Here is a 10,611-nt window from a genome sequence, read left to right on the forward strand (position 1 = left end):
TTTCCTTTCAGAATAGATTAAGAGAACAACTCTCACTTGATCTCGGAGTTTTCCATAAACGCACGACTGGGAGGGTTATTTTGCTTTTCATCAGGCACTTTCTCTTCGTTCTCCACTTGCCTCATAAACTAAATGTCACAGATAATGACTGAACAGATTGATCAATTAAAGTCTTTCATAATGGACTGGCAAATCAGAGAATGGAAAGGGAGAGACTTCATTTATCAGCACAGCACACGGAAATATGGCTAAACTGCACAAAAATACCCTTGCACAATAAAGCAATATTATAGTGAAAACCTGCACATTCTACAAAAATGTGATACATCCAGGAAAATAAATTGCAGAGTCAAGAAGAGCAAAGTCAAAGAGGGAGGACAGGAGAGATAGGCTGCGGCTCCTCTGAGGTGGAATCTTCAGTAAACAGCAGCCTTGCATGCATTACCTGTGAAATGTCTACTGAGAGAAACTCCAGAATCCAAAGCCTCTGATGAGGGAATGAACATCCAAGCGGTAATAGTTTGAGTTCAATTTAGCGAGTGCTTGAAATGTATTCCAAAAATATTCCACCCAACAGTGCCCTGAAGAGTCCCAGACAGCCAACACCAACCTGCCATATGTGTGTGCGAGATGGGGAGTTAAAACCAACAGAACACATCATGTGTGCCCTGGAGAACTGCCAGCCTTCAGAAGGCAGCCACCTGCTCCTGCATGAGCGTGGCTGACAGCCAGTCTACACCTGTGCCAAACCGTTATTGAGTGTTAGTGAAGGGACAGGTACACCCACCCTCTGGACTGTGGACTCTGAAGGCATGCCCTCTTGGCTGACGGTCAGACGGAAGGTGTACTCCACCTCCACCTCCAGGGCTGAGCCGGCGATCCCCAGAACCGGCCCGCTGGAGCCCAGGTCCAGAGCGGGGCACTTAGACAGACCCTGCATGACAGATGAGAGGAAAGTGGGTCAACAGAGAACCATAGTATAAGGAAGGACAACAGCTGCACTGTTACAGTGAAGTAGCACAGTCAAAAAAGAGTAATTTTTTGATGTTATTATGTTGCAAATATACCCTGGGATTAAAACAGACAATCAACTAAGTATTTATTATATATTCGTTGTATGCTTACATACACATATGCCCATAAATACTGTGTGGCTGTGTGACTGGGTGTGATCTCAGGGTGTGTGTGTGTGGGGGGGGTCGGGGGGGTTGGGGGGATGGAGAGGTTGAGGAATGCAGAGTTTATCTGTTCATGGTTACATAACCCTGAGACACCTCTCTCACCCTTCCTCTGCCTTCAGCAGTGCTCCCTCGCACACGTGCTGTTGCTTACACACACACACACACACACACACACACCCAGTCTCTTGATACATCCACACCCACATATCTCCGGTCAAACCCTATTTCTTTCTCACACACATAACCACACACTCACTTACACTTCGACACACACGCACAAACCCAAGCCATTCCACTCGAACAGAATCTGTAAGCGAGAGCAGACAGAACACTCACTAGAGCCGCTGACCAATCTCTAATCTCCAAAACCCTAAACCTGCCTGCCCAAACATAAACCTCCCACACTCACACACACACACACACACACACACACACACACACACACACACACACACACACACACACACACACACACACACACACACACACACACACACACACACACACACACACACACACACACACACACACACACACACACACACTCCATTGCCACCTGACCAGCATGAGAAACTATTCAGAGTTCCCTCCGGCTCCAAGGATACCTCTGAGGCATCTCTTCTTCTAGAAGTCATGGAAAAGAACATCAGAAATGGCACCAGGCAAGGACCACTATGTAAGAGCTCCAGAGAGTTCCAGTCTTAACTGGGCACACCAGTAATGCCACTAATCCTCAGCACGGGCTCCTGCCAGAGGTGGCGTGGACTTGGCAGGAGGAATGCTACGCATGAAAGTATTCGGTAACCACACAGAGGGAAAAGAAAATAACCTCGCATTAAATTACATTTTCCAGTCTCTTGACTGTTTAAGCTGTTTTCAATCTTATTTACTGATGAGAAATCATTTCACAAAGTCCCTCTTATAGATGCTGTTAGACACCCAGGAAGAAAAAGGAATTACTGACAAACAAAAATTATTCATAGATTGTGATTACAAGCTCTGAACTTGTATTTCACACTATTTATATTTTGCATATATATTATATATATTTCTATATTTATTCCTATATTTCATAGGAAGTGTGTGTCAGTGTGTATGTCTCTGTGTCTGTGTGTCTGTGTGTGAGGGGGGCAGGCCATTTCACATATTTCCCACCATCCCTGTGAATGGGATCTGTGCCAAATCAGTGAACATTTTCCTGTCCTCAACTTTCCAATATCATCTAAAAGACCACATTTTGTTCTGGTTGACTCTGATCTACCATTAACAAGATCACTTATACATTTAATTCAAAATAACTGTAGCCTTGAACCTCAGACTGAACAAAATACCTAAAATGCTATTGACACTGAACTTGCAATTGACTCCTACTCTGAATCACATTCAAGTGGCCCTGTAGAGCGGAGAGTGAACTGAAACAAGGCAAGGACATGTTGCTTACCTTTGTGGTGCTTTCACACTCCCAGTGATAGGACAGAAGTGAAGGGCTCTCCAAGCCCACGTTTGGGTCGTACGATTGTTCTGCACTCAACAGGAGATCCTGCGTCTTCGACCAGACACGGTATGTGCCGCCCTCGATGATGGGCACCAGTCTCCCAGACATCACAGACAGCTGAAGGCAGGCAGCCTTCCTGAGAGGGACCCCCTCATACGCCAGTGAAAAGACCAGGGTGTAGTTCCCAGCGGGAAGTGCCATCTTGGGCACAGAGAGCTGGATCCGTTGTACATCCACCTCAGGGGGCAGAGACATCTTGGTGGGTGCCTTCGTGTCATCATCATCATCATGGCAGTCTTTGGCGGCCAGCACCTCCCAAAGATACTCCACCCTGTAGTGATCACAGCCCTTCAGGTCAACGTTGGCTTCCACCAGGGTGGGCTGGTAGCGCCAAATCGCCAATTTCGGAGCTTGCTTCACCTGAACTTCAGGCTCTTCACATGCCAGAACACGGATATTTACTTCAATCTCAGTCAGGACCCAACTGACAAAATTGCTGGCATTGACCTTCACTAGGTACTGCCCAGGCAGAGAGTATGTGTGACTAAGACTGGAGGTCGTAGAGAAGTAGTCCTTGCCGTCACCAAAATCCCATTGAAAAGTCGCCCGGGAGTTGCGTGGGCTCACAGCCAGATGGAAGGAAACTATTTTGTTGATGAAAGTGTCTCGCGGTTGAGCTTCAAGTGTGGCTGATTTTAGGATGTTCTGAACCTGGACTGTCTTAGATATATTGAGACCAGAAGGATCCAGAAGGTTAAAGGCACGAACGAAGATGATCAGTGTACCAGGCTCCGTAGGGGTGTAGGTGACCTCCTTTGACACAAATGTCTTTTGTGTGGCTGTGTAATGCAGATCGAAGGTCCACAGGAAGGTCACAGGTTTTCCAGCCTCTATGTTTGCAACGAAGGTCTTTGCCACACCGACAGGTATGGCGGCCTCGCAGCAATTCACAATTGACAGCTCCTTCACAGGTTCCATCACCTCCACATGCAGGGATTTTCTCTCAGAGCTAACTTGGTTGAAGGCAGTCAGGTTGACTATGTACGGATCCACCCTTGTGAACTGGTGCACATAGGTCATGTTTTGGAGCTCCACAGAGGCATCTCCACTGATGCTCAGCAGGAAATTGGCAGATGTTCCTGACGCAATGGAAATGGTGAATTCCACGTTCTCTCCAACAGCTGCAATCACCTTGCTTGTTTTTAAATTTAATCCTTGAATACGATTCTGAACTGTGAAGTCACGGGATAATGCCTTCTTACTGATGTCATTTGTAGCATTCAGGGTGACAGAGAAGTTCCCAGGTTCTGGGAAGAAATAGGATGTGACTGGTCGTCCTGTTCTTCTGCCACTGGGTAACAACCATGTCCAAGAGACATTAGTTCCCAAACTCACTTCTCCACGAAAGGTAACATTGACACCAGAGGCCACAAAGTTCTGTTCTGTTACATTGCTTGCAGAAAACCACACACCTGAGATGGGCTGCTGCACACTGATCCATTTGGAAATAACTTCGGTACTCACTTCATTCGAGACCTCCACCGTCACCTGTTTCATTCCTGGACTCTCAAAGCTATGGTGGATAAAACTATCAAACCAGTCCAACAGAACACCATCCGCTGTCCAATTATATTGAAGGTCTGTGCCACCGCTAACAGACACACTCATGTTTGTGTGGGTATTTACTGCAACAGGATTTGGTGAAATCTCAAGGATAAGTCCACAGACCGGATCTAGAAACCGAATGGATTTGTTGACAGACAACTGGCCAAGGAGGTTGGTAGATATCAGAAAGATTTCACGAGTACCTGGAGTTGAAAAATTCAAATCAATTGTTTTCCCACTGTAGTTCAATGGAGGGGTGGTCTCCTGCTCCTTCAGTATGTTCCAGCTGAATGACATGTTTGTTCCTTCCCTCAGAGATGCATGCAAGTGAAGGACCTGGTTGGTAGCATAGCAGCACCTCTTCTCTCCCAGCTCCTCTGCAATGATCTGCAGGCCCTCAAGCTCCCGCTGAACATAAATTAAGATGCTTCCTTGGGCAGTACCAATATCATTTGATGCTGTAACTATTACATTGAATGTCCCAACTGAGCGAAAGGTGTAGTACATGACGTTTGAGCCAGGGATAGATGTGCAACGATCACAAAGGATCCAGGAGAACCTGACTCGATCCCCCTGGTGAAGATGTGCCTCAAAGTTCACTGATGCATTGAGTGGAACATTCACTGCACTAGCATTGACTGACAGGCCTTGGATGGGAGTCAGGACAGACAGCAAACGCGTGGTTCTATTGGTGCTCACTGCATTTTGACCTAACAGGGTGACGTTGAAGTTGCCTGAGAGGTTATAGGAATGAGTGACCTTTGAACCATTGAGGACCTTTCCATCCCCAAAGTTCCAGGTGTACTGAACATCAATGGAGTCCGAATAAGCCTGAAATGTGTAACTTTGATCCAAGGTAAGGTTGTTCTCTTTAGTGCCATTGTGCATAATGAGCAGGGGACCCACTGGCTGTTGCACCTCCATTATAATGGTAGCATTGCTACATGAGATGTTATTTAGGACCGTGACCGTCACCAGGTACTGGCCAGGGTTCCTGTATGTGAATGCCATGTCTGCAGCTCCCTGCACGGGCCCCCTGGAGTCCCTGGTGCCAAAATCCCACCGATAAGTATAGTCAAATGCAGGAATGGCTAGAGCTGTGAACTTACTCTCCTCTCCAATTTTGACATGACTACTCAAGGGTTCGAGTGAAACACTGCTGACTGCAGGCTGGACACATACCCAAGTGTAAAAATGTGCCCTGTTTACTCCACTTGACAAAAGCAATGATAAATGGTACTCCCCACTCCCCAAGAAGGAATGTGTGATCTCAGGAGAGCCAAGGAGAGTCTCGTTACGTGTACCATCCCCAAAGCTCCACTCATAATAATAAGCAGAAGCATTTCCTGACACATAAGCACGGAAGGTGACATCAGTGCTCTCCTGAATGCATCCAGCCGGCTCCAACCACAGCACTTGCAGCACAAACACATGGACAGGAATCACAAGCCACTGAGAGCTCACTGCATTCGTCGCCGTGATGTTCACCGAGTAGTTTCCATCTTTTATGTATGTGTGCTTAATCCTTGGCTCCATGCTGGGTACCACTTTCCCATCTCCCATGTCAAAGCTCCAGGTCACATTGTTGCCAGCCAGCACGTGTGCAGTTATCACCATGGGAGTGTTGAATTCAGTGGGACCTGACGACTGGCCCTTCAAACCCTCAATTTCCTCAAACACCATCATCATGGTGCATGTCCCAGTGGTGCTGATGGTGTTGTTGACAGTGACACATACATTGTAGACGCCACTACGGGTGTAAGCATGGGAGACCCGCCGCTCACGACCCTGCAGCCTTGTAACATTATCGCCGAAGTCCCAGGTGTAGACAATCCCGTAGGGGGAGGGCCAGGGGTGGGCCTCAAACTCAGCAGACTTCCCTGCCTGCAGCACTTTGGGTTCCGTCTCGATCTCCACCAGCGTCAAAATGCTGAAGACATACACATCAACCTTCTGGGTCTTGTTCTCATACCGATTGGACACAGACACAAGGAGGGTGTACTCTCCTGTGAAGACAAGAAGACAAGAGAGAATAAGCATATTTGATGGGATAGTTCAATACAATTTGAAGTTAAAATAGTCATATCCTCCTGGGAAACCAAGAAAAAATAGGTGTATTTTTTGTGATTTCCTTAAAGAAAAAGGCCACTACAGAGGACTCTATAGGTTAGTTCTCAGGGGGTTAAATGTTTATATTTGAGTTATGTTGCCGTTATGAATATCTTCCAGCTCATAGAGAGACATGGAGAGTAGAAGAACGTGATCGAGAGGAGTAGAACTGTAAGGAGTGGTGCCAACCTGGCTGGGCGTACACATAGCTGACGTTGTCCTGCAGGTAAATCTCCTTTATTGTGGGATCAGAGATGGCAGAGGTCAAAAGGTCATAGGGAGGCTTGTGCTGGTGGGTCTGATATCCTCCATCTCCGAATGACCACCTGTGATGAGAACAAAGGGACATATGAAAACAAACACAAACACACACACACACACACACACACACACACACACACACACACACACACACACACACACACACACACACACAAACACACACACACACACACACACGATGTGGTTTACTGTTCCTTCAAGGGAAACGCTATTATCTGTGGCCCATGTTGTACAACCAGTTTAATAAAATATAAAAAACAGCACATGAGGTTTTTCTTTACAGAAGGGAAGCTGACAACAGATGAATGGCAAGACTTTTTCTGAGCAACTGAGAATAGCAGTGCAACTGATGCTTAGTGACAATCTGCTTTTTCTCCAGCTTATTTGGATGTGACAGGGGATATGTGCAGGGGGCCACTGAAGCGATGCTGCAATGCGGCTGACCCATTTAAAGCCCTATCTGAACATCTGTAATCTGAGCAGGTGAGAGCTACGGGAGGGGGGGTGGATAAGAGTATGAAGTGGGGAACAGAATAAGATCAAGCACAATATAATCCCCACAGTCAAATACAACTGTAGCACACGAAAAGGAAGAAAAGCGAGGAAGACAAGGTGCAGAAACTATACTGAATATATAGCAGGGGAGAAATGAGAGACCTAGGAGAGAACAAATTGTGCCCTGAAACACAGGCAAGGGCATAATGGAAAAAGATGTTTTGCTAAGCACGATGGCAAAGTAGCAGAGGGGAAAAATCTTGTCAGCAATCTTTGGGAACCACAGAGCAGTAAATCCAGAAGCGGTGTGTGCATGGAAATTAGCCATTTATAGCAGGAGATGTGTGTGTGTGTGTGTGTGTGAGTGTGTGTGTCTGTGTGTGTGCGACTGTGTGTGTGTGTGTGTGTGTGTGTGTGTGTGTGTGTGTGTGTGTGTGAGTGTGTGTGTGTGAGTGTGTGCGTCTGTGTGTGTGCGACTGTGTGTGTGTGTGTGTGTGTGTGTGTTTGTGTGTGTGCAGACCCATACTGCATGCACACAACATTATGATAACTCCCTTCAATTGGAGCTGCACTCTTTTCTTGGAAGAAAATACATTTCATAAGTCAATTAATTACTCGAAGCCTCTACAGCACTGAGAATGGAGGCTGCACTCTCAATATAAGGCCATTCTGATTCCAGTCTTCTCCAGCATAGGTTGGTGATTGACCATGACTTGATAGGGCTCAGGACTGGCGTATGTACAGGCTCTTCCAGGTTTGTTTGGATAAGTTCGTTTATGAACACGGTCATGTTAATGAAGGCCTTGCAGACCTAATTTAAACTTTAATCATAATCTCAAAAAATATAGAAATTCAAGAAATCCTGTTGCTATAGTCCAATCAGTTTCCATGCTATTGCACACATCATATTTATTTTATAAGATACACAATGTCATTACACTAAACTTTCTTAGTTCCTCCTGCAGATGTATGCTCAAGTTCCGCCCTTGTATTTGCTGCACCTTAAAAAAAATACCTCTTCTGGATATGGAGAATATATGGAGCCCAAATGCAGTTCAAGAACTACCACTGAAGATCTTATATGCAGAGCATGTGGCTCCATCAGAGTGTTTCCTTTTAAAAATCTGAACCAAGTTCAGGTTGTCCTAATGTGTCTGTTTCTTCTCGTAGGGAATCAAGAAAGGTGTGAGTTTGGGGGAGCAATTGAGGTACCTGAAGGTTGCATTCACTGATATGTCCACTGTGACTGATGCTGATAGGCTCAGATTGGAGCCTTGTGTGACAATGCTGGGGACCCCGAGGACTGTGATGTCACCCATGGGGTTCATGCGGTCCACAGTCACGTTGAAGTGCTCCGTCCGGCTGCTCACATGGTTCATAGCCGTTACCTAGGAGACAATCAGGAAGGATCAATAGCAACAATTAGTTCTGACTGCCACGCCATGCATCGCTCACGGCAGTGATAGAGCAGTACATTGAATTGAAATATAAAGAAGCACCTGATGCTTTTCACTATTCTAAAGCACATGATAGTAATGGCTGCTCACCGTTAGCTTGTACACAGCTGCATTCTGGTAGATGACATTGAAAACAGTGTTGTAATAGGTGAAATACGGTTTATCATCCACGGTCCACTTGAAGTTGGGGTCAGTGCCTCCTTCAACCATGGCCTTGTAGCTCTGAAGAGTTTATCCAAAGACATGCAAAAGGTTAAAGGTCAGAAAGCATTTTTCAATAGTCAAAGGAAAAGAAGAAGAGGAGCAGGAGTACATCCTCCAGGCACTCAAGCATGTCATGTGGCATTAAATGCTTCTTGACAGAAATTGGATTCTAAGGAGAAGAAAACATGAGGAAATAAAAAATAAATATATACGTATATATATATAAGACATATTCTTACCACCACTGATAACATTAGCACTCTTTGACTCGGATGTGGCTTTATCTGTAGGCCCCAGAGTGGTAGTTCCACCTGCGCCTGGATGCTCAGGCTATCTGTGGTCACCTCACTCTTAGCCGTGAGCTGCACTGCCACTGGGCCTGGAGACACGGCCAGGTGGAGGTCCACCCAGGCGAACCAGGTCTCGTTATCGGGGTCCGTCTGTCTGCACTCTGCTACTTTAGCTACCAGGTCCTGGGGGCAAAACCGCTCGAAGTAAAAGGTGTGGTTGCTGCCCTGCCAGCTGATGTTTGCTCTGTGCTGAGAGTGCACCCTCACCAGCACGGAGGTCTGATTGGGATGGAAGTAGACTGTCCCATTCTGGTTAGTTGGGTGAATCACGGACAGGCCTAGTGGAGGAACCACATGGAACAGGCAGGTGGTGTTCACTGGGAAGTCAGGGTCGTTCACGGTCACCTCCAGGCTGTAGTCTCCAGGCTGGGGAAGACCAGAACTGAAGAAGGCGCCTGTGAGGTTCAGTTGGCTTTGCCCCACATGAAGCACTCTCAGCAGGCACACACTGTCATGAACCCAGCGCTTGGTGTCGGTGGCCTTGAGGGGGCTGCTGGCGCTGATCCAGTCCGAGTGGTTGATGCGGAGGACACTCTGCCTCCACGGGGAGGACGGGTCGGGGGCGCAGTGGAGGAGGGAACCTGGACCTGCATCATGCTGGAGGGCGATGAAATCCCCAGGGTAGACCATCAGGTCCTCCAACTCTTCTTGTACCTGGAAAAATGGCATAACGTGCAGAGAGTGGACATCAAATGAACAACTATCTGCAACAAACCTATAAAAGTGTCACTGTTAAAACTCAAAACAGACAAAAATAGGCTTAAAAAGATTTATGTGATGTCTGTCCAAAAAGTAATAAATCTTCTTTAAATAAAACAAAATCCTCTCATTCTTACATGGCCATGGAGTTTTTGATAGCCAAGCCAGTTACTCTGCCATATTTCCATAGAATATTTCCTATTTCCATTGCAGTCGGGGACTCACCAGTTGGTGTGCAGAGGGTCCAGCGGGCAGGGTGAAGTGCACCTCTCCCACCAGGCAGTAGGGCTCCGACCCGGAGGAGTTGAAGCAGGATGTGTGGTGGCATGGGCTGTCCAGGGGCCTGCAGCGCTCCAGGAAGGGGCACCAGTGCTGCAGGGATGGGCACGGGGGCGAGGGCCTCACTGTTGTGTTTGACATTTCATCCACATCCTGGCACACTGCAAACATTGAAATCTTAGCGAGATGAAATATCTTAAATCAAGGCAATATGCACATAGGTGACCCCAACCTGGGTAGGAAAGAGTGTGTCAAAGAAGGGAAATGTCACTGACAAAGCTGACATTGTGTACAGTGTATTTAGAAGGAAATCAGACCCTTCACTTTTTTCACTTTTTGTAATGCTGCAGCCTTATGCTAAAATTGTTTTCAATAATTGTTTTCCTTCATCGACCTACACTCAATACCCCAGAACAATTGGCTCACCTGGCAGCAGCAGGTGTTTGTCCGGCTCC

At 46.8% G+C, this 10,611-nt stretch overlaps 1 protein-coding gene across 1 annotated transcript in view; it reads right to left on the reverse strand.

Moving 5' to 3' along the window:
* pkd1a (polycystic kidney disease 1a) overlaps window positions 1–10,611 on the reverse strand; it is a gene marked incomplete at its 5' end in the record, with an annotated part of 77,806 nt that overhangs the window by 39,350 nt on the left and 27,845 nt on the right. Inside the window, 8 exons of the mRNA XM_080844363.1 lie at window positions 788–934; window positions 2,623–6,287; window positions 6,580–6,716; window positions 8,380–8,555; window positions 8,715–8,846; window positions 9,068–9,832; window positions 10,103–10,317; window positions 10,583–10,611. The exon at window positions 10,583–10,611 is cut by the window's right edge and continues 122 nt beyond it. Coding sequence (XP_080700489.1) covers window positions 788–934; window positions 2,623–6,287; window positions 6,580–6,716; window positions 8,380–8,555; window positions 8,715–8,846; window positions 9,068–9,832; window positions 10,103–10,317; window positions 10,583–10,611 — 5,266 coding nt within the window. The remainder of the gene's footprint in view (window positions 1–787; window positions 935–2,622; window positions 6,288–6,579; window positions 6,717–8,379; window positions 8,556–8,714; window positions 8,847–9,067; window positions 9,833–10,102; window positions 10,318–10,582) is intronic.

This window comes from Sprattus sprattus (assembly GCF_963457725.1).
Source record: "Sprattus sprattus genome assembly, chromosome: 1".
NCBI lineage: Eukaryota > Metazoa > Chordata > Actinopteri > Clupeiformes > Clupeidae > Sprattus > Sprattus sprattus.